Raw genomic sequence first — 25,070 nt, forward strand, 5'->3', positions numbered from 1 at the left:
GCAAATGAAACCATTCATAAAATGATAAGGAAACCTACTGAATGAGAGAAAATATTTGCAAATCATATATCTGATAAGGGGCTAATATCCAAAGTATATAAAGAACTCATACCACTTGACAGCCAAAAACCAAAGAACGCAATTAAAAAATGGGCAAAGGAAATGAATAGACATCTATCCAAAGAAGACATACACAAGGCCAATGGTATGTGAAAAGATGCTCAGCATCACTAATCTTCAGGGAAATGCAAATCAAACCTATGATGAGATATCACCTCACCCCTGTCAGAATGGCTATCATCAAAAAGAGGATGTGGAGAAAAGGAACCCTTGTGCACTGCTGTTGGGAATGTAAACTGGTTGCAGCCATTATGGAAAACAGTATGGAGGTTTCTCAAAAACTTAAAAATAAAACTACCATAGGACCCAGCAATTCCACTTCTTGGTATCTATCTGGAGGAAACAAAAACATCAACAGTGAAAAGATATATGCACCCCTATATTTGTTGCAGCATTACTTACAATAGCTAAGATATAGAAACAACCAAGGTGTCCATCGACAGATGAATGGATAAAAATGACGTGATACACAATCAATGAAATATTATTCAGCCGTACAAAAGAATGAAATCTTGCCATTTGTGACAAAATGAATAGACTTTGAGGGCGTTATGTTAAGTGAAATAAGTCAGATAAAGAAGGACAAATACTGTTTAATCTCACCTATGTGTGGATCTAAAAATCTGTGTAAATAGGAATATCATTTGCTCTAAATGCCTCAATGTTTTATTGTGATAAACAGTAAATTCTGGGGACTTCCCTGGTGGCACAGTGGCTAAGAATCCACCTGCCAATTCAGGGGACATGGGTTCAAGCCCTGGTCTGGGAAGATCTCACATGCCACAGAGCAACTAAGCCCATACACCACAACTACTGAGCCTGCGCTCTAGAGCCTGTGAGCCACAGCTACTGAAGCCCACGCGCCTAGAGCCCGTGCTCCACAACAAAGAAGCTGCCACAGTGAGAAGCCTGTGCACTGCGATGAAGAGTATCCCCCGCTCACCACAACTGGAGAAAGCCCGCATGCACCAACGAAGACCCAACACAGCCAAAAATAAATAAATTAATTAATTTAAAAAAATTTTGGAGAAATCTAAGTAATGTTTTTAAAGTGTTTATGAAACAAAGATGATCATAAGCAGAATTTAAAAAAAAATAAAAACAAACAAAGCAAAGAACAAAAAGCCAAGCTCTTGTACAGGGAACAGACTGGTGGTTGCCAGAGGCAGGGGCTGGGTGGACCAAACAGGTGAAGAAAGTCAAAAGATACAAACTTTCAGTTAAAAAATAAATGAGTCACAGGGATGCGATATACAACATGGTAACTATAATTAGTAATGCCGTACTGTATATCCGAAAGTTGCTAAGAGAGTAGATCTTAAAAGTTCTCACCACCAGAAAAAAAATTTGTAACTATGTATGGTGACAGATGTTAACTAGATCTACTGTAGTCATCATTTTGCAATATATACAAATATAAAATCATTATGTTGTATACACTGTATGTCAGTTAAACCTCAAACAAGTTGGTATAGATAAAATATCAAACTTGAACCTAGAAAGCCTCAAGGTCCAACTATCAATTTATAGGAGATATAGGACAGAGGAATATGTTAAACAGCCACAGGTGTGCAATCAGAAAACAAACCAGACTATGGGAAATGCTACAGGCAAACAATACAGTTTCTTCAACAAATAAATCATAAAACCTAAAAAAAGAGGTTGAAATGGAAGGAGAAACCATAGATTAAAATAATTGAAGAGGGGTTTCCCTGGTGGTGCAGTGGTTGAGAGTCCGCCTGCCGATGCAGGGGACACGGGTTCGTGCCCCGGTCCAGGAAGATCCCACATGCCACAGAGCGGCTGGGCCCGTGAGCCGTGGCCGCTGAGCCTGCGCGTCCGGAGCCTGTGCTCCACAGCGGGAGGGGCCTCAACAGTGAGAGGCCCACGCACCGCTAAAAAAAAAAAAAAAAAAAAAAATTGAAGAGAAATCAGCCAGTTGCACAAGGTGGAACTCGTCTGGATTCATAGTAAGTAAAGGTAAAAATCTATAGTAATTACACAAAGGAACATGAGAGAAAGTCAAAGTAACTAATACCAAAGACAGCAGAAAAAGAAAGAAGGAACAATAGATCACAAAAGGGCCAGAAAACAAAGAATAAAATGACAATACTAAGTCCCTATCATTAATTTGTTTAAACGTAAACAGATTAAATTCTCCAATCAAAAGACATGAAATGGCTCAACGAATAAAACCAACAATAGCCAATGTTATGATGCCTATAGGAGACTCACTATAGCCATAAGGACCCGTATGGACTGAGAATGGAGGGATGGAAAAAGGCATTGCAAACTTTCAAGCAAATGGTAATCCCATCTCCCCCAAAAAGCAGGGGTAGCTATATTTATATCAGACAAAATAGACTTTAACTAAAAGTGTTAAAAAGAGACAAAGAAGGCCATTATATAATGGTAAAGGGGTAGATACATCAAGAAGATATAACAATTATAAATATTTATGCATCCAACAGTGGAGCATGTAAATATATAAAGCACAAACTAGCAGAGCTAAAAGGAGAAATAAACCATAATAGGATAAAGTTGGGGACTTGAATATCCCACTCTCAAAAATGGACAGATCATCCAGACAGAAAGTCATAAAGGAAACAGAGAATTTCAACAACACTATAGACCCAATGGACCTAACAAACATACATAGAACATTCTATCCAACAATGGCAGAAGTGTACGTGGAACATTTTCTAGGATAGACCATATGTTAGGCCACAAAACAAGTCTTAGCAAATTCAGGAAGATTAAAATCATACCAAATATCTTCTCTGACCACAATGCCATGAAACTAGAACTCAATAACAAGAGGAAAACTGGAAAATTCAAAAATATATGGAAATTAAAAAACACTCTCCTGAATAACCAATAGATTAAGGAAGAAACTAAAGGGGAAATGAAAAGAGACAAATTAAAATGGAAACACAAATGCCAGAACTTCTGGGATGCATTAAAAGCCAGTTCTAAGAGGGAAGTTCATAGCAATAAGCACCTACATTAAGGAAGATCCCAAATAAACAATCTAATTTTGTGCCTTAAGGAACTAGAAAAAGAAGAACAAACTGAGCCCGAAGTTAGCAGAATAAAGGAAATAATCAATATTGCAGCATAAGTAGATAAAATAGAAAAGAGAGAAACAGTAGAAAAGGTTAACCAAACAAAGAGTTGGTTCTTTAAAAAGGTAAACAAAAGTGACAAACCCTTAATTAGACTACCTAGGGAAAAAACAGAGAGGACCCAAATAAAATTATGAATGAATAAGGACACATTATTTAAAAATTTATACTACAGAAATACAAAGGATCATAAGAGGCTCCTCTGAATAACTATACACCAACAAACTGAACAACCTAGAAGAAATGGAAAAATTCTTAAAGACATACAACTTACCAAAACTGCATCAGGAAGAAATAGAAAATCTGAATGACCAATTGCTAGTCAGGAAGAAATAGAAAATCCGAACGACCAATTGCTAGTCAAGAGATGGAATCAGTAATCAAAAATCTCCCAATGAAGAAAAGCTTAGGACCAGATGGCTTCACTGGTGAATTTTCCCAAACATTTTAAGCAGAATCAACACCAATCCTTCTCAAACTCTTCCAAAAAATCAAAGAGGAGGGAACACTTTCCCACCCTCATTTTCCAGGCCAGCATTACCCTGATACCAAAACCAGAAAAGGACACTATCAGAAAAGAAAACTACAGGTCAGTATCCCTGATAAGTACAGATGCAAAAATTCTCAATAAAATACTAGCAAATCAAATTCAGCAGCATATTAAAATGATCATACACCATGATCCAGTGGGATTTATCTCTGGAATGCAAGGATGGTTCAACATATGCAAATCAATCAATGTGATAATCCAATTAATAGGATAAAAGAAAAAAATCATATGATTATCTCAAGAGATGCAGAAAAAGCATTGGACAATACTCAACATCCATTCATGATAAAAACTCTTAACAACATAGGCATAGAAAAAGCCCAACTCAACAAAATAAAGGCCATATATGACAAGCCCGCAGCTAACATCATACTCAACGGAAAACTGTTGAAAGCTTTTCCTCTAAGATCAGGAACAAGACAGGAGTGCCCATTCTCACCACTCCTAGTCAACATAGTATTAGAAGTCCTAACTGGAATAATCAGGAAGAAAAATAAATAAGATGTATGAGAACTGGAAAAGAAGCAGTAAAATTGTCCCTATTTGCCAATGGCATGATTTTATACATAGAAAATCCTAAAGACTCAAAAAAAAATGTTAAGACTTAATCAGTAAATTCAGTAAAGTCGCAGGATACAAAATTAACATACAAAAACCAGTAGCATTTCTATACACCAACAATGAATTTTCTGAATAAGAAATAAAATAAATAAATCCCATTTATAATAGCATCAAAAATACTTAGGAATACATTTAATCAAGGCGGTGAAAGATCTCTACTCTGAAAACTACAAGACACTGAAAGAAATCAAAGAAAACACAAATAAATGGAAGGTATCTTGTGTACATGGACTGGAAGAATTAAGAGTGTTAAAATGTCAATACTACCAAAAGCCATTTATAGATTCAATGTAATTCCTATTAAGATTCCAATAGCATTTTTTTAATGGAAGTAGAAAAAAAACACTCCTAAAAGTTATATGGAACCACAAAAGACTCCGAGTAGCCAAAGCAATACTGAGAAAGCAGAAAAAAGCAGGATGCATCATACGTCCTGGTTTCAGGCTATATTATAAAGCCACAGTCATCAAAACAGTATAGTATTGGCATAGAAACAGACAAAGAGACAATTGGAATAGAGCTGACAGCCCAGAAATAAACCCATGCATATATGGTCAACTAATATTTGACAAAGCAGCCAAGAATACTCAATGGAAGAAGACAGTCTTTTCCATAAATGGTGCCAGGATAATTGCATATTCTCATGTACTAGAATGAAACTGGACCCATATGTATACCACTTACAAAAATTAACCCAAAATGGATTAAATACTTAAATGTAAGACCTGAAACTATAAGGAAACAGGAATAAAGCTCCTTGACATGGGTCTTAGTAATGAGTTTTTGGCTATGACACCTAAAGCACAAGTAACAAAATGGAAAATAAGCAAGTGGGACTACATCAAACTAAAAAAAAGCTTCTGCACAAGAAACCATAAAAGTGAAAAAACAACCTATATAATGGGAAAAATATTTGCAAATAGTAGATCTGATAAGGAGTTAATATCCAAAACACATAAAGAACTCATACAACTCAATAGCAAAAAACCCAAATAATCCAATTAAAAAATGGGCAAAGGACCTGAATAGACATTTCTCCAAAGAAAACACACAAAAGGCTAACAGATACATGAAAAAATGCTGAACATCACTGGTTATTAGGGAAATGCAAACGAAAAGCACAATGAGATAACACCTCATGCCTATTAGAATGGCCATCAAAAAGACAAGGGATAACAAATGCTGGTGAGGATATGGAGAAAAGGGGACCGCTGTGCAACGTTGGTGGGACTGGAAACAGTATGGAGGTTCCTGAAAAATTAAAAATTAAAGTACCATATGATCCAGCAATTCTACTTCTGAGAATGTATCTGAAGAAATGGAAACACTATGTCAAAGACATATTTGCACTCCCATGTTCATAGCAGCATAATCAAGATATGGAAACAATGTAAGTGTCCAATGATGGATGAATGAATAAAGAAACTGTAGTATGTGTGTGTGTGTGTGTATATATATATATATATATGCATATGTATACATATATATACACATACATACAATATACATATGTGTGTGTATATATATGTGTGTGTATATATATATGCACATGTATACATATATATACACATACATACAATATACATGTGTGTGTATATATGTGTGTGTATATATATATGCACATGTATACATATATATACACATACATACAATATACATGTGTGTGTATATGTGTGTGTATATATATGCACATGTATACATATACACATACATACAATATACATATGTGTGTGTATATGTATGTGTGTGTATATATACGCACATGTATACATATATACACACATACATACAATATACATATGTGTGTGTATATATGTGTGTGTGGATATATATATGCACATGTATACATATATATACACATACATACAATATACATATGTGTGTATATATATATGTGTGTGGATATATATATGCACATGTATACATATATATACACATACATACAATATACATATGTGTGTGTGTATATATGTGTGTGGATATATATATGCACATGTATACATATATATACACATACATACAATATACATATGTGTGTGTATATATATGTGTGTGTATATATATGCACATGTATACATATATATACACATACATACAATATACATATGTGTGTATATATGTGTGTGTATATATATATGCATATGTATACATATATACACATACATACAATATACATATGTGTGTGTATATATATGCATATGTATACATATATATACACATACATACAATATACATATGTGTGTATATATGCATATGTATACATATATATACACATACATACAATATACATATGTGTGTGTATATATATGTGTGTGTATATATATGCATATGTATACATATATACACATACATACAATATACATATGTGTGTGTATATATGTGTGTGTGGATATATATATGCATATGTATACATATATATACACATACATACAATATACATATGTGTGTGTGCATATGTGTGTGTATATATATATGCATATGTATACATATATATACACATACGTACAATATACATATGTGTGTGTATATATGTGCGTGTATATATATGCATATGTATACATATATACACATACATACAATATACATATGTGTGTGTATATATATGTGTGTGTGTATATATATATATATATACACACACACACAATGAAATATTACTGAGCCATAAAAAATGGGAAATCCTACCATTTGCAACAACATCATGGAACTTGAAGGCATTATGCTAAGTGAAATAAGTCAGACAGAGAAAGACAAACACTGTATGATCTCACTTATATGTGGAACTAAAAACAAAACAAACTCATAGAAAAACATATCAAACTTGAGGTTTACCAGAGGCAGAGAGTGGGGAAAGGGGAAATTGGATGAAGGTGGTGGAAAGGTACAAACTTCTAGATACAAGATAAATAAGTACTAGGGATGTAATGTACAACATGATGACTAGAGTTAACACTGCTGTATGATATACAGGAAAGTTGTTGAAAGACTAAATCCTATGAGTTCTCATCACAATTTTCCTTTTTTCTCTTCTTTTTTATTGTTTCTTTATGAGAAGATGAATGCTAGTTGAATCTATTGTGCTAATCATTTCACAATATAAGTAAATCAACTATCATGCTGTATGTCATAAAGTTATACAGTGATGTAAGTCAATTATTTCTCAGAAAAACTGGGAAAAATGAGCTAGTGATGAAAGGGAAAACTACAGATTAAAAAAATTTAAGAGAACCCAGCTATTCCCTTCTTGGTATATATCCAGAGGACACCAAAACATTAATTCAAAAAATATATACACCTCTATGTTCACTGCAGTATTATTTTCAATAGCTAAGATATGGAAACAACCTAACTGTCCACTGATGGATGAATGAATAAAGAAATTGCGGGAGGACGAGGGGAAGATGGCGGAAAAGTAAGACACGGAGATCACCTTCCTCCCCACAGACACACCAGAAATACATCTACACGTGGAACAACTCCTACAGAACACCTACTGAACGCTGGCAGAAGACCTCGGACCTCCCAAAAGGCAAGAAACTCCCCACGTACCTGGGTAGGGCAAAAGAAAAAAAGAAAAAACAGAGACAAAAGAATAGGGATGGGACCTGCACCAATGGGAGGGAGCCGGGAAGGAGGAAAGGTTTCCACACACTAGGAAGCCCCTTCGCGGGCGGAGACTGCGGGTGGTGGAGGGGGGAGAGCGCAGCAACAGGGGTGTGGAGGGCAAAGCGGAGAGATTCCCGCACAGAGGATCGGTGCTGACTGGCACTCACCAGACTGAGAGGCTTGTCTGCTCACCCGCCGGGGCGGGCGGGTCTGCGAGCTGAGGCTCGGGCTTTGGTCAGAGCGCAGGGAGAGGACTGGGGTTGGTGGCGTGAACACAGCCTGCAGGGGGTTAGTGCACCACGGCTAGACGGGAGGGAGTCCGGGGAAAAGTCTGGACCTGCCGAAGAGGCAAGAGACTTTTTCTTCCCTCTTTGTTTCCTGGTGCGCGAGGAGAGGGGAATAAGAGTGCTGCTTAAAGGAGCTCCAGAGACGGGCGCGAGCCACGGCTAAAAGCACGGACCCCAGAAACGGGCAGGAGACGCTAAGGCTGCTGCTGCCGCCACCAAGAAGCCTGTGTGCGAGCACAGGTCACTATCCACACCTCCCTTCCGGGGAGCCTGTGCAGCCCGCCACTGCCAGGTTCCCGGGATCCAGGGACAACTTCCCCGGGAGAACGCACGACGCACCTCACGCTGGTGCAACGTCATGCCGGCCTCTGCCGCGGCAGGCTCGTCCCGCACACCGTGCCCCTCCCTCCCCCCAGCCTGAGTGAGCCAGAGCCCCCGAATCAGCGGCTCCTTTAACCCCGTCCTGTCAGATCGAAAAACAGACGCCCTCCGGCGACCTACACGCAGAGGCGGGGCCAAATCCAAAGCTGAGCCCCTGGGAGCTGTGAGAACAAAGAAGAGAAAGGGAAATCTCTCCCAGCAGCCTCAGGAGCAGCGGATTAAAGCTCCACAATCAACTTGATGTATCCTGCATCTGTGGAATACATGAATAGACGACGAATCATCCCAAATTAAGGAGGTGGACTTCGAGAGCAAGATTTATGATTTTTTTCCCCTTTTCCTCTTTTTGTGAGTGTGTATGTTTCTGTGTGAGATTTTGTCTGTATAGCTTTGCTTCCACCATTTGTCCTAGGGTTCTATCCATCCGTTTTTATTTTTTTCTTAATAATTATTTTTTATTTTAATAACTTTATTTTACTTTACCTTTTCTTCCTTCCTTCCTTCCTTCCTACTTCTACTAATTCTTTCTCTGTACTTTTTCTCCCTTTTATTCTGAGCCGTGTGGATGAAAGGCTCTTGGTGCTGCAGCCAGGAGTCAGTGCTGTGCCTCTGAGGTGGGAGAGCCAACTTCAGGACACTGGTTAACAAGAGACCTCCCAGCTCCACATAATATCAAACGGCGAAAATCCCCCAGAGAACTCCATCTCAACGCCAGCACCCAGCTTCACTCAACGCCCAGCAAGCTACAGTGCTGGACACCCTATGCCAAACAACTAGCAAAACAGGAACACAACCCCACCCATTAGCAGAGAGGCTGCCTAAAATCATAAGTCCACAGACACCCCAAAACACACCACCAGACGTGGACCTGCCCATGTGAAGGACAAGATCCAGCCTCATCCACCAGAACACAGGCACTAGTCCCCTCCACCAGGAAGCCTACACAACCCACTGAACCAGCCTTAGCCACTGGGGACAGACACCAAGAACAATGGGAACTACGAACCTGCATCCTGCAAAAAGGAGACCCCAAACACAGTAAGATAAGCAAAATGAGAAGACAGAAAAACACACTGCAGATGAAGGAACAAGATAAAAACCCACCAGACCAAACAAATGAAGAGGAAATAGGCAGTCTACCTGAAAAAGAATTCAGAATAATGATAGTAAAGATGATCCAAAATCTTGGAAATAGAATAGACAAAATGCAAGAAACATTTAACAAGGACCTAGAACTAAAGATGAAACAAACAATGATGAACACCACAATACATGAAATGAAAAATACTCTAGGTGGGATCAATAGCAGAATAACTGAGGCAGAAGAACGGATAAGTGACCTGGAAGATAAAATAGTGGAAATAACTAATGCAGAGCAGAATAAAGAAAAAAGAATGAAAAGAACTGAGGACAGTCTCAGAGACCTCTGGGACAACATTAAACGCACCAACATTCGAATTATAGGGGTTCCAGAAGAAGAAGAGAAAAAGAAAGGGACTGAGAAAATATTTGAAGAGATTATAGCTGAAAACTTCCCCAATATGGGAAAGGAAAGAGTTAATCAAGTCCAGGAAGCACAGAGAGTCCCATACAGGATAAATCCAAGGAGAAATATGCTGAGACACATATTAATCAAACTGTCAAACATTAAATACAAGGAAAGCATATTAAAAGCAGCAAGGGAGGGCTTCCCTGGTGGCGCAGTGGTTGAGAGTCCGCCTGCCGGTGCAGGGGACACCGGTTCGTGCCCCGGACCGGGAAGATCCCACATGCCGCGCAGCGGCTGGGCCCGTGAGCCATGGCCTCTGAGCCTGCGCGTCGGAGCCTGTGCTCCGCAACGGGAGAGGCCACAACAGTGAGAGGCCCGCGTACCGCAAAAAAAAAAAAAAAGCAGCAAGGGAAAACCAACAAATAACACACAAGGGAACCCCCATAAGGTTAACAGGGGATCTTTCAGCAGAAACTCTGCAAGCCAGAAGGGAGTGGCAGGACATATTTAAAGTGATGAAGGAGAAAAACCTGCAACCAAGATTACTCTACCCAGCAAGGATCTCATTCAGATTTGATGGAGAAATTAAAACCTTTACAGACAAGCAAAAGCTGAGAGTTCAGCACCACCAAACCAGCTTTACAACAACTGCTAAAGGAACTTCTCTAGGCAAGAAACACGAGAAGAAAAAGACCTACAATAACGAACCCAAAACAATTAAGAAAATGGGAATAGGAACATACATATCGATAACTACCTTAAATGTAAATGGACTAAATGCTCCCACCAAAAGACACAGACTGGCTGAACGGATACAAAAACAAGACCCATATATATGCTGCCTACAAGAGACCCACTTCAGACCTAGAGACACATACAGACTGAAAGTGAGGGGATGGAAAAAGATATTCCATGCAAATGGAAACCAAAAGAAAGCTGGAGTAGCAATTCGCGTATCAGACAAAATAGACTTTAAAATAAAGACTATTAGAAGAGACAAAGAAGGACACTACATAATGATCAAGGGATCGATCCAAGAAGAAGATATAACAATTGTAAATATTTATGCACCCAACATAGGAGCACTTCAATACATAAGGCAAATACTAACAGCCATAAAAGGGGAAATCGACAGTAACACATTCATACTAGGGGACTTTAACACCCCACTTTCACCAACGGACAGATCATTCAAAATGAAAATAAATAAGGGAACACAAGCTTTAAATGATACATTAAACAAGATGGACTTAAATGATATTTATAGGACACTCCATCCAAAAACAACAGAATACACATTTTTCTCAAGTGCTCATGGAACATTCTCCAGGACAGATCATATCTTGGGTCACAAGTCAAGCCTTGGTAAATTTAAGAAAATTGAAATTGTATCAAGTATCTTTTCCGACCACAACGCTATAAGACTAGACATCAATTACAGGAAAAGATCTGTAAAAAATACAAACACATGGAGGCTAAACAATACACTACTCAATAACGAAGTGATCACTGAAGAAATCAAAGAGGAAATCAAAAAATACCTAGAAACAAATGACAATGGAGACACAACAACCCAAAACCTATGGGATGCAGCAAAAGCAGTTCTAAGAGGGAAGTTTACAGCAATACAAGCCCACATTAAGAAACAGGAAACATCTCGAATAAACAACCTAACCTTGCACCTAAAGCAATCAGAGAAAGAACAAAAAACCCCCAAAGTTAGCAGAAGGAAAGAAATCATGAAAATCAGATCAGAGATAAATGAAAAAGAAATGAAGGAAACGATAGCAAAGATCAATAAAACTAAAAGCCGGTTCTTTGAGAAGATAAACAAAATAGATAAACCATTAGCCAGACTCATCAAGAAAAAAAGGGAGAAGACTCAAATCAATTAGAAATGAAAAAGGAGAAGTAACAACTGACACTGCAGAAATACAAAAGATCATGAGAGATTACTACAAGGATCTCTATACCAATAAAATGGACAAGCAGGAAGAAATGGACAAATTCTTAGAAATGCACAACCTGCCAAGACTGAATCAGGAAGAAATAGAAAATATGAACAGACCAATCACAAATCTTCCAACACACAAAAGCCGAGGACCAGATGGCTTCACAGGTGAATTCTATCAAACATTTAGAGAAGAGCTAACACCTATCCTTCTCAAACTCTTCCAAAATATAGCAGAGGCAGGAACACTCCCAAATTCATTCTACGAGGCCACCATCACCTTGATACCAAAACCAGACAAGGATGTCACAAAGAAAGAAAACTACAGGCCAATATCACTGATGAACATAGATGCAAAAATCCTCAACAAAATACTAGCAAACAGAATCCAACAGCACATTAGAAGGATCATACACCATGATCAAGTGGGGTTCATGCCAGGAATGCAAGGATTCTTCAATATACGCAAATCAATCAATGTGATACACCATATTAACAAACTGAAGGAGAAAAACCATATGATCATCTCAATAGATGCAGAAAAAACTTTCGACAAAATTCAACACCCATTTATGATAAAAACCCTGCAGAAAGTAGGCACAGAGGGAACTTTCCTCAACACAATAAAGGCCATATATGACAAACCCACAGCCAACATCATCCTCAATGGTGAAAAACTGAAAGCATTTCCACTAAGATCAGGAACAAGACAAGGTTGCCCCACTCTCACCACTCTTATTCTACATAGTTTTGGAAGTTTTAGCCACAGCAATCAGAGAAGAAAAGGAAATAAAAGGAATCCAAATCGGAAAAGAAGTAAAGCTGTCACTGTTTGCAGATGACATGATACTATACATAGAGGATCCTAAAGATGCTACCAGAAAACTACTAGAGCTAATCAATGAATTTGGTAAAGTTGCAGGATACAAAATTAATGCACAGAAATATCTGGCATTCCTATACACTAATGATGAAAATCTGAAAGTGAAATCAAGAAAACACTCCCATTTGCCATTGCAACAAAAGGAATAAAATATCTAGGAATAAACCTACCTAAGGAGACAAAAGACCTGTATGCAGAAAATTGTAAGACACTGATGAAAGAAATTAAAGATGATACAAACAGATGGAGAGATATACCATGTTCTTGGATTGGAAGATGCAACATTGTGAAAATGACTCTACTACCCAAAGCAATCTACAGATTCAATGCAATACCTATCCAACTACCAACGGCATTTTTCACAGAACTAGAACAAAAAATTTCACAATTTGTATGGAAACACAAAAGACCCCGAATAGCCAAAGCAATCTTGAGAACGAAAAATGGAGCTGGAGGAATCAGGCTCCCTAACTGTAGACCATACTACAAAGCTACAGTAATGAAGACAGCATGGTACTGGCACAAAAACAGAAAGACAGATCAATGGAACAGGACAGAAAGCCCAGAGGTAAACCCACGCACATATGGACACCTTATCTTTGATAAAGGAGGCAGGAATGTACAGTGGAGAAAGGACAGCCTCTTCAATAAGTGGTGCTGGGAAAACTGGACAGGTACATGTAAAAGTATGAGATTAGATCACTCCCTAACACCATACACAAAAATAAGCTCAAAATGGATTAAAGACCTAAATGTAAGGCCAGAAACTATCAAACTCTTAGGGGAAAACATAGGCAGAACACTCTATGACATCAATCACAGCAAGATCCTTTCTGACCCACCTCCTAGAGAAATGGAAATAAAAACAAAAATAAACAAACGGGACCTAATGAAACTTCAAAACTTTTGCACAGCAAAGGAAACCATAAACAAGACCAAAAGACAACCCTCAGAATGGGAGAAAATATTTGCAAATGAAGCAACTGACAAAGGATTAATTTCCAAAATTTACAAGCAGCTCATGCAGCTCAATAACAAAAAAACAAACAACCCAATCCAAAAATGGGCAGAAGACCTAAATAGACATTTCTCCAAAGAAGATATACAGACTGCCAACAAACACATGAAAGAATGTTCAACGTCATTAATCATTAGGGAAATGCAAATCAAAACTACAGTGAGATATCATCTCACACCAATCAGAACGGCCATGATCAAAAAATCTAGAAACAATAAATGCTGGAGAGGGTGTGGAGAAAAGGGAACACTCCCGCACTGCTGGTGGGAATGTGAATTGGTACAGCCACCATGGAGAACAGTATGGAGGTTCCTTAAAAAACTAAAAATAGAAGTACCATATGACCCAGCAATCCCACTACTGGGCATATACCCTGAGAAAACCATAATTCAAAAGAGTCATGTACCAAAATGTTCATTGCAGCTCTATTTACAATAGCCGGAGATGGAAACAACCTAAGTGCCCATCATCAGATGAATGGATAAGAAGATGTGGCACATATACACAATGGAATATTACTCAGCCATAAAAAGAAACGAAATTGAGCTATTTGTAATAAAGTGGATAGACCTAGAGTGTGTCATACAGAGTGAAGTAAGTCAGAAAAGAGAAAGACAAATACCGTATGCTAACACATATATATGGAATTTAAGAAAAAAAATGTCATGAAGAACCTAGGGGTAAGACAGGAATAAAGACACAGACCTGGAGAACAAACTTGAGGATGGATATGGGGAGGTGGGAAGGGTGAGCTGTGGCAAAGCGAGAGGAGAGGCTATGGACATATATACACTACCAAACGTAAGGTAGAGAGCTAGTGGGAAGCAGCCGCATAGCACAGGGAGATCAGCTCGGTGCTTTGTGACCTCCTGGAGGGGAGGGATAGGGAGGGTGGGAGTGAGGGAGATGCAAGAGGGAAGAGATATGGGAACATATGTACAAACTGATTCACTTTGTTATAAAGCAGAAACTAACACACCATTGTAAAGCAATTATACCCCAATAAAGATGTTTAAAAGAAAAAAAAGAAATTGCAGTATATATAATCGAATACTACTCAGCTGTGAAAAGAATGAAAGCCTGCCAGTTGTGACAATGTGATGGGCCTTGAAGGTATTATGTTAAGTGAAATAAGTCAGAAGGAGAAAGACAGATCCTGAATGATTTCACCCATATGTGGAATCTAAAAAACAATGAACAAACAAAATAATAACAAAACAAACTCAGTGATACAGAGAGTAGATTAGTGGTTACCAGAGGGGAAAGGGGTTTGGAGGGTGGGCAAAATGGGTGAAGGGGGTCAGCTGTATGGTGATGGGTACTACTACAGCTGTGGTGGTGATTACTTTGTAGTGTATACAGATGTCGAATTATAATGCTGTAAACCTGAAACCTGTATAATACAAAAAAATTTGTTGCAAAAGGTAGATCTTATTGGATTCTGAGTCAAACAAATAAAAGTACTACTTTATTTTATGCTACAGATGAGGCAATGAAATATTGAACAATGACTGGCTATTCGATATTAAGAACTTATTGTGTTTCTTTGTTGTGATATTGTTGTTATGCTTTTAAAGTGTTTTTTTAAGGATACACTCTGATATACTACAGATGAAATGATCTGATGTTTGGGACTTGCTTCAGAAAAATATGGGAGGCGGAGGAGTGGATGAAGGTAAGGAGGAAACAAGATGTGTTGATAACGGTAGGAGCTGGAGTACATGCGGTGCTTTATGATATGCAGTCTTCTTTTTGATGTTGGCTATCATTTTGATATTGGCTAAAGCCTGACATAATATTATTAAATTAGCCACTGTTTACATTTAAATGCACTCGTTACTCCAGTAACTTACTACTGTCTTTAAGTTATTAACTCCACCCATTGGCGAAGCAGACCGCAAGGGCAATCTGAGCATGTGTAGCCTGCTAGGGCTGTGACTTTAGTCAACTTGCTTACCCTCTCCCTCTGGTCCCACGGTAACTTATTGCAGTTCTTGAAAACCACAAGCCTACTGGTGAAGAAAATACAGGATTCTGGATTTTAATGAATCCCAGACAGCTTTCTACAAGTAAGAAAATATACTGGGTAGGTTGACATGAATCCACAGCTCACGACTCTTCAAAGACCGATAACGATACGACCCTTCTCTTTACGTTGGTCTTTCCCAAGTGGGAAATCACGTGATCCCCTCAGAGGCAAAGCCTGAAACACAGCATGTGGCTTTCAGCCCCCCTCTAGCTCCGTCTTCTGGTTCTCTGGTTCTGTGCCACCTGAGAGTGTTCTCTCTGGAACATGATCGAGCCCCTGCCCACCTCTCTCCCCATCTCAAATAGTCTCCCTGTCCACTACATTCCAGCCACACTGGCCTATGTTTGTCCTTCAAAAACACCTCCCTCTTCTCTTTTTCTGCCAGGAAAAGAATGCTCTTTTCCTGATTTTCACACGGCTCCTTTCATTCAAGCCTCTGTTTAAACATCATCTGCTGAGGAACCTTCCCTGAACGCCCACCCACCGCTGCCCCTCTTCCCCAGTATACAACACATTTTTATTTTCATATTAGCACCTAACGCTGCCTGATATTTTCTTGTCCAGGCTGTGTTTATTATTTCGATCCCTCAGTAGAATAGGAAGTCCACGGAAGAGGACGCTTGTCTGCTTATGGACCACTGCCTCCCTGGCTACTAGAATAGTTCTTGGCACATACTAGGAACTCAATAAATACAGGTTGATTTAATGCATGCCTAAATCCAAGAATCAATAAGGGGTTGAAACTGAAACATACCAACAGCGTCAGAGAGTCCGTAGACCCTTTGGCCATAGGCATCCGTCTTATCCCAGATGAAGGTGTAGGCCAGGTTGGGAGAGGCCTGGAATGACTTCTGGAAGAGGTGCCCCTCTACAGCTACCATCAGATGAACCTTGATGAGGTTCAGGGGCACCGTGGACTGGGTCATGGTGATCTTCAGCAGCGACTTGTAGCCTGCGGTCCTGGAGCTCAGGTAGCGAAGCTTCACGTTGGAACCAGGGAGCTCAATTTCTTCATGAAGAACCTGGAGAGGAAACGCAAGGTAGATACACTGCATCAAAGGCACCCGGCAGCTGGGCTGCTTGCAACCCAAGGCTACCTGTCTGCTACCACCCCCACCAAAGCATCACGCCTTACGGGGGAGTGCGGGAACCACGTTCCATGGCTGAGAAGAGAGAAAACCTCCCCCCCCCCCCCCCCCCCCCCCCCCCCCCCCCCCCCCCCCCCCCCCCCCCCCCCCCCCCCCCCCCCCCCCCCCCCGCGACAACCAAAACTTTATCCTGCACTACGGAGCAAAGTGGCTGAGGTTATGATTTTGGATTAATAATTATTCTTGGTCACTGTTGTGTTTCTTTTTAAAACCACGCTGTTGGCAAAAGATGTAAATAAGAACAGCAGGCTTTATTGCTAGTTGCATGCAAGGAGGCCACAAGAGGCTGTAATTATATGAACCTGCAACTTCCACCGACAATTGCTATAAAGCAACAGGGAGGCAATAATGTAATATGCCCTCTGTCGTAACACTGATGTAGATCATTAAAGCGCCTCTTATCATGTATCTCTGTGACTAACAGGAATAAAAAGCAATTTGCAGGTGCGTTGCACATATGTGTATTGTTTTTATTCTATTAAAAGCTCCAGTGACTGCTAAAGTCTGGAAACATCCGGAATGTCCAGGAGAGATTCAGTTTTCTCTCCAGTGACTACAAATTCTACTGCGTTCTTACTTTTTGTCCCTCCCCCTTAATATTAGTTCTGGCTTATCCAGGCAGAGAGAGATGGGGGAGGAAGTCAGCCAGCCAGTTTGGGGCAGGGCAGTATTGAGAGTCCCACCCTGGTACCCGGTGCTCCTACCTGGGTCTCAGGCACGATGGGATTCTGCCCAGGGGCAGCGCTGAAGAAGGTGGACAGCGGGGAGGAGATGATGATTGGATCCGGCCGGACAAAGCCACTGAGGTCACAGCTGGGGATGGAGTTCTCCTCTGTCTTCATCACCAGAGTGTCCATGGCATAAAAGCTATTCCACGGCAGCCACACGGTACGCTCCTGGCTCATGAACGGGGCTCGCTCAAAGTGCAGGGTCAAGGAGGCGCCGCCATTGGCGATCAGGTCAAACCTGGAGAGGGGGTAAGTGAGCTCACTGAGAGGGGTGAACTCACCTGCAGACCAGGCAGGTGCTCTGACCTCCAGGCTTAAAGTAGTGGGAGGGGCGGAGCAGGCAGGAGAAGAACATGGGCTTTGTGGGAACCCAAACTCTACCACTTACTAGTTGTGTGACTGTGGGCAAGTTGCTAACCCTCTCTCAGCCCCCGTTTTTTCATCTGTGAAACGGGAATAATTATACCAATGTCCCGGTGTGGCTGAGAGGATGAAATCTTGTGATGAATTCAAAGTAGGGGTCAGCCGACTCGGCCCATGAGCTACCACGACCTGTTTTGGTAAAAAGTTTTATTGGAATCCCAGCCACGCCCATTGATTGGCTTATCCCTCCAGCTGTTTCTGACCTACAGTGGAAGAGCCTGGTAGTTTTAACAGGAACCATATGGCATCAAAGCCTAAAATAGATATACCTGGCCCTTTACGGAAAATGTATGTCCCCCTCCTCCCCCCTGCCCAGGTGTAAAGCATTTAGCATCGTGCTAGGCTAATAGGAGTCTTCACTACATAGTGGAGTTACGATGATTGGATTCTAGGACACAGGGAGGAGCTCGTGAAAGCTTTCTTTTCATCAACCTGTACTGTTTCTGTTGGTTTCACAGAACCTTAACGTTTTTTGAGATACAATTGACATATAATATTATATTAGTTTCAGGTGTACAACATAATTCAATATTTGTATATACTGTGAAATGATCACCACCATAAATCCATTCATCACCACACTTAGTTACAATTTTTTTTTCTTGTGCTAAAAACTTTTAGGATCTGTCTCAGCAACTTTCAAATATACAATGTGGTAATAGTAACTATAGTCACCATGTTATACATACATCCAGGACTTATTTATCACTAGAAGTGTGGACTTTTTAAACCCCTTCATCCATTTTGCCTTGCTTCTGATACTTTTTTCCAAAACACAAATTATTTGGCATTTGGATGAAATGGTTTCTGCTATTTTGACAATCGTTCTTAAACTATACTGTTTTCCTCCAGAGCTGGATGGAAGGGTGTTACTAGTAAAGTAAAATAAAGGTAGTTCTTCCCCAATTAATGGAAAAGAACGTTAATGGAGAGAAGCCTCTCAATTTTGTGCTTTACTCCTCCGCCGGGATCTCAACTCTTTGAGGGCAGTGGTACTCCCTTGTATACACTTCAGAATCCCCAGCAACTAGCAGAGTTCCTGGATCACAGTAAAAACTCCATGAAAATATACGGACTCACTGGCTTCACTGAATTTTGGTAACACTTTTAGTGGTTTTCAATAGACGTAAAATGAGTGAACATGGAACATATGAATATTAAGGTAAATATCATGGTGGAAGCGTTTATTCTATTAATTGTTTATATTTTATTTTGGGACATGCACGCTGCTGGGGACGCTTTTTCTTTTTAAATTTATTTATTTTGGCTGCATTGTGTCTTCGTTGCTGCGCATGGGCTTTCTCTAGTTGCGGCCAGCGGGGGCTACTCTTGGTTGTGGTGCGCGGGCTTCTCATTGTGGTGGCTTCTCTTTGTTGTGGAGCACGGGCTCTAGGCACAAGGGCTTCAGTAGCTGTGGTGCATGGGGTCAGTTGCTCTGCGGCATGTGGGATCTTCCCAGACCAGGGCTCAAACCCGTGTCCCCTGCATTGGCAGGCAGATTCTTAACCACTGCACCACCAGGGACGCCCGGGGATGGTTTTGTAGAGGGTACAGGAGAGTCAAATGTTTTGAAGTGAAATTGTTCCTCGTTGGGATGACAGCACCAAACCACCCATGTCTGTGGCACACACCACTACACAACAGATTGCGGGATTCCTCGGAGCATTTCCAAACACACCCTGTGACTTCCAGGGCTTTGCTACCTGGACAAGCTGAAGAATCACCGATCCATGAGGTTGGATAGATGAACTGGGAAGTGGATTTAGGCGATAATTAGTCAGGAAGCAGCTGAGAGGGATCGGGGAGCATACGGTGGTGAGAAACCTCAGACCGAGGACTCAGAAATGTCCTCTGGTGTCGTCACAGGACTTACAGGGCAAGAACACTGGCTTCTAAGAATGAACAAGCACCGAGGCAGCTCGGCATGGTACACCTTCACAGTCCTAGTGCTCTCAGCTAGTTAGAATTGCCTGCACCTAGTGAATACCGAGAATATTTGGTTTCAACAGGTGAAAATAGGAGGACAGGGCTACCGGGGGCTGGTGATTTTTGAAAATACCTGCAAGGCTACCTTAGGACATTAGAAAAAAAGCCCAGATTCTTCACCAGAGAAAGGCAAGATTCACAGCACATGATACGTTTATGATTTTCCAGGTTCCAGTTTTATAGAAAAAGTGTTGCATCAGATTTACATCAACCGTCTCCTCTTTCATCTGGAATAGAATACAATAGTGTGTCTCTGTGTGTTTTAAGGCTAGGGTGGGTGAGTTGTTTTCCCCTTCCCACAGATTTCGTTTCTTCTTTTTATCTTTTGCTTTAAATTTCAAGTCCATGCCCAACGGATTAAGGAAACGACAGCTTTCATCTTGGTGAGGCTGCACGGGTGCCGGTTTTCAATCAGAGGATAATAGGGAAAGGTTGCCTCCTTCACACCGCAGGGTGACAGCTAAATGTATCTAATTAGGCTTCTCTGATTACATCCCACCCCCTCAAAACAGGAGCAAAAATAACACAACTCCTAAAGCCACAGATGAAAGCAGAAGGGGTTCACCACAGGACACTGTGGCATGTGGATCCTTGTCACCCTGCACTGCCTTTGATTTAAAATAAAAATAGGAGTGAAGTTCCAAGAGCTACTCTCCCTTCCTTCTGGCCTCCGCCACACACACACACACACACACACACACACACACACACACAACACACACTCACGGAAAAGCATTTACCTGCCATGGAAAAAGCGTTGCTGTGGGCAGCCCTGGAGAGGTTGGCCATTCTAGTTATTTTCCACTTCTGAGACCATACTAAAATATATATATATGTATATATATATATATATATAATTATATATAGTATAGGGGGGATTCTCCCTAGAGATCTGGCCTGGTGGGTCTCCCCCCAGTCCACAAGGGGGAGGCACGTAGTTCCAAGCCAACAGCACCATCTGTCTCTTTGCAGCCTCAATCCTAAGTAAGTGTGAGCCCCATAAAGCTACTTACGTGGCCATCTTGGCGGGTAACGGTGTAGCCGTACTTTGGATACTTGACAAAAGACACGTTCACACCAATCAGGGGAGTTCCATCTGTAGTTACTACTTGGCCTCGGATGAGAGAAACCAAGCTGAGAGAAAGAGAAACACAAGCTTTTGAGCCCCAGGCAGGAGAACAAGGGGACAAGGGAGTGTCGTAGAGTTCCCCTTCCCCATTGCCCACCCCCCCATTCTCATCTGGTCCCTAAGGCAGGGACGAGACCTTTAAACATGAACTTCTGGCTTCACACAATCACATCTCCACGAGAGATGTGGGCCAGAGGGATGTCTCAATGCAGGCGTTCCCCGAGGAACAGTCTGGGGTGAAATCCACGGGCAGCATCTTCAGTCGTTCTGCTGGGCGATGGGGTCCCCTATGCACACTCCCTCTGCCCTCAGCCTCACTCCGTTTCTTGACATCACTTGCCTTTTGCTTGGCCCGAGCTTCAGGCTGCCCCTCATCACTCATGTTTGTGCCTTAGCCTGGCACGGAGAGTATTATCCTCGGGTGAGAGCTTCCCCATCTGCCTACTCATTTCCTTTTTTGGCCGTGGAGGAAGGCACTGTTACTCTTCTCCTCCAGGCTGGGATGACAGAGGGAGTGGGGGGTTGGGTGGTGGGAGCACACAAAGGTTTTTTATGAAGCTGGGACATACAACATACATTATTTTTCCTGTTGCCCTTTAAGAGCAAAGTTTCTCACAATCCATGCCATCCTGAGGAAAAGAGAACATTAGAGATTTTTTTTTTTTTTTTTCTGGTAGAACTATCTTGGATTCTGGATTCCATGTAACTATGTATTTCTCTTACATCAAATTCCTGCTACCAGGATTTGGGGCAGGGGCAGGGGAGCGGGGAGGTGATATACCTCTCAACTTTTTGCCACCATGAGAGAAAGCCCCCCTCTCTCCAGATCACAGTAATTAGAACTTTCCCAAAGATGCCAGCATTCAACCAGCTCCTTCCGGGAAATCCCATAAAGCAATAGAGATGCCACAATAGTCTCCTCAAAATCCATGCAGAGAGAATGCACACGCCTCCCTTCACCCTGAATTCTCCTGACTTCATAGAGAAATGGGCTAATGAGAAGTTCCATTTTTGTACTAAGTTTCCAGCCTACCAGGCAGGTTTGCAGCTGTACTGTTGGCCGTCAAGCCACTGGGCAATATGGCGAAGGCAGAGAGGTTCTCAGGCGTTCAGATTCTTGGACACACTCCCAATTTCTGGACCAGGTAATCAAGCTGACCCGTTCTTTGCCAGAATCTTGTCCAAGTCTCCTCAATTTTTTGGAATGCACTTATTTCTGCAGTCCCAGGTGAACCCACAACTGGAGGGATGCTCTCTCCAAGCACCTCTCTTTTTTATTAGCAATCCCCCCAACTGTTTCAAACTCCGACCCCTTGGTGATCTCAGGAGGGTTAGACTGTTCCACTGACAGCTCTAATTGTCTGCTACTGGCTGCCTGTCAAATGAATTCCATTTTTAGCTGGTTCCAACCACAATGCCATACAGTCTTTTGAAAATGGAAAACTAATTTATGAAAATAATTCTTTCGTTCAGTTCCATTTCCTTATCTTAGCTCAGACTAAGATTTCTTTCAGGCCTTCCTAGACACTATTTTAAAATCAGTGATGTGTGTTGATGACCACAAGGTACAAGCTGCTTGTGATGAGAAAACAAAATTGGGAATACATCCCACAGTGGAGTATTTTTCCCCTCCATTTTTTATACAACTGTTATTTCTTTTAAATCATTCCCGTAGCATAAGACTTTGCAGAGTGCCATAGGAATAAAGGGAGCTGGGTTGCCTGTGATTTCTACCCTCAGTTTTCCTAATTCTTCACTGCTGCTGGCTTCCTATCGTCTCTAGGCGGTCAATTCGCAGAAAAGATTCAGCTAAGACATGCTATCAGTTCGTTTCTATTTATGATTACTGGTGCGTAACAATTATCACATTACCTAGATAGTGAGATCTGCTCTATAAATTACAGTGGTGGAGTCCAGGCATTTTAGTTATTTTTGTATGCCATTATCTAGGGGAAACGCCTTCTTAGCAGTCTTGAATTAAGCTCTTTTTTACTCCTAGCTTTGTCTTTCATTATTTGTCAGAGGATAATGCACTGAAATTCACATGCTTGGTGAACTTCAACCTATGTCTTGGAGTAACATTTTGCATTTCTGAATTACAGATCCAAGCCGACATGCTGGAGCGTGGAGCTTTCTCTAAAGCAAGCTTCTTTTGCCCAGATCTCTGGGGCTGGTATAGTCTACCAAATATTCCGGAGCCCCTGCCTGCTCCCTACATCTTGCCTCTAACTCAGGGTGCCTTCTGGGAGTGGTAACTACTGGTGAGGAGGAGAAGATTGATTTTCAAGGCACAGGTGAAGAAAGAGTATGAAGAGGAGATGAGGAAATTACTGGATTTAGGGTAGAAATAATAAAATGTTAATAGGAAGCAGACTGAAACAGAGCACGAGCCTTTGAAAGATGCCCTTACAGTCCAAGCAAACTGTATGCAGACCTCACCGAAATGCTCATGGACTAGTGCAAGGGCCTGTCCTGAGTCTCTGGCAATGGGAATTATGTTCATAATTAAAAAGAAACATACCTACACAATCCCCGTCCCAGAACTGGGATTTAATAAGCAGGGAAAATGTATTTTTGTTCCGAGATCTGTGGTTTATTTTTTTGAGGGTTACTCATATTAAAATAATATTACTGTGTGTAGTATAATCTGTACGTATTAATTTAATTTTAACAATCAAGAAAATAAAGTTTGAGGTTAAATAACTTGCCTAACATGACACAGCTGGAGGGTGTTGTGGGCGGGGTGGCTGAAATAGACAAGGGCTGAGATTATTTTTTTCTTTTCTATTTTATTTTTAGTAAAACCAGAACAGAGAGAGGCTAACGTTGCTGGCCCACGGTGACCTCATTAAGAGCCCTCATAGTCAAAGAGCTGCCAGGAATTGGGGCTGCACAGCTTCCCAGAGAGTTCTAAGGGGCTGTAGAATTAATTGGCTGTACCATTACCCACCACTTCCCCGTCCCACCCTCGCCAGGCTCTCCCAGGGAGGAGCGGAGTCTCAGTCATGGCCTGATGATGTTTCCTCCCCAAAGTCTAATGAGGGAGGCTCCAAGACAATCACTCATAAGGGTAAGGGCTCCCCTAAGAAGTAAAGTCTGGTATTTCCTTCGCCAGCGAGAAGTCTGCTTAAGCAGTGTTATTTCCCGAGTTGCTTCAGGGTCTGCCCAGACCTAAGTGAGGATGAAGAAAACTAAGAGAAAGATGGCATGAAGAGGGCTGTCAGAGGGGTAAGGGGGCAGGGACAAGTTCCTAGTTCCTAGAGGTTCCCAGTTCTTATTTCTCCACGAGAAGGGGTGCCCCCAAGAAGATCACACCCACCATCCTCACATCTGCGGACACCAGCGTTATCTGGACCCAGTCCGACCCAGAGTGAGATCAGAGATGTGCCGGCAGGCCTGAAGAACATCCCTGCCTCTCCTATCCTTCCTTCCGCCCTCAGAATCAGAAACAGTGCCTAGAAGACAGAACGGGCCAGCGGGTATCTCAAAGCCAACTCTTCCCCTTGCTTTGTTCTCCAGGGGTACACTTCTAACCTGCCCTGGCGGTGGCGGGGGCGGGGGGGGGGGGGAGGGGAGAGGAGAGGCCAAGCTGATTACAA

General features: G+C 41.4%; 1 protein-coding gene across 1 annotated transcript in view; it reads right to left on the bottom strand.

The window, feature by feature from the left end:
* The window catches only part of TENM2 (teneurin transmembrane protein 2), a 1,008,125-nt gene that overhangs the window by 77,784 nt on the left and 905,271 nt on the right, over positions 1 to 25,070 (bottom strand). The window contains exons 15-17 of the mRNA XM_032628422.1: positions 21,356 to 21,476; positions 17,910 to 18,191; positions 16,812 to 17,079 (exon numbers count right to left, since the gene is read on the bottom strand). Coding sequence (XP_032484313.1) covers positions 16,812 to 17,079; positions 17,910 to 18,191; positions 21,356 to 21,476 — 671 coding nt within the window. The remainder of the gene's footprint in view (positions 1 to 16,811; positions 17,080 to 17,909; positions 18,192 to 21,355; positions 21,477 to 25,070) is intronic.

Source organism: Phocoena sinus, chromosome 3, assembly GCF_008692025.1.
Source record: "Phocoena sinus isolate mPhoSin1 chromosome 3, mPhoSin1.pri, whole genome shotgun sequence".
NCBI lineage: Eukaryota > Metazoa > Chordata > Mammalia > Artiodactyla > Phocoenidae > Phocoena > Phocoena sinus.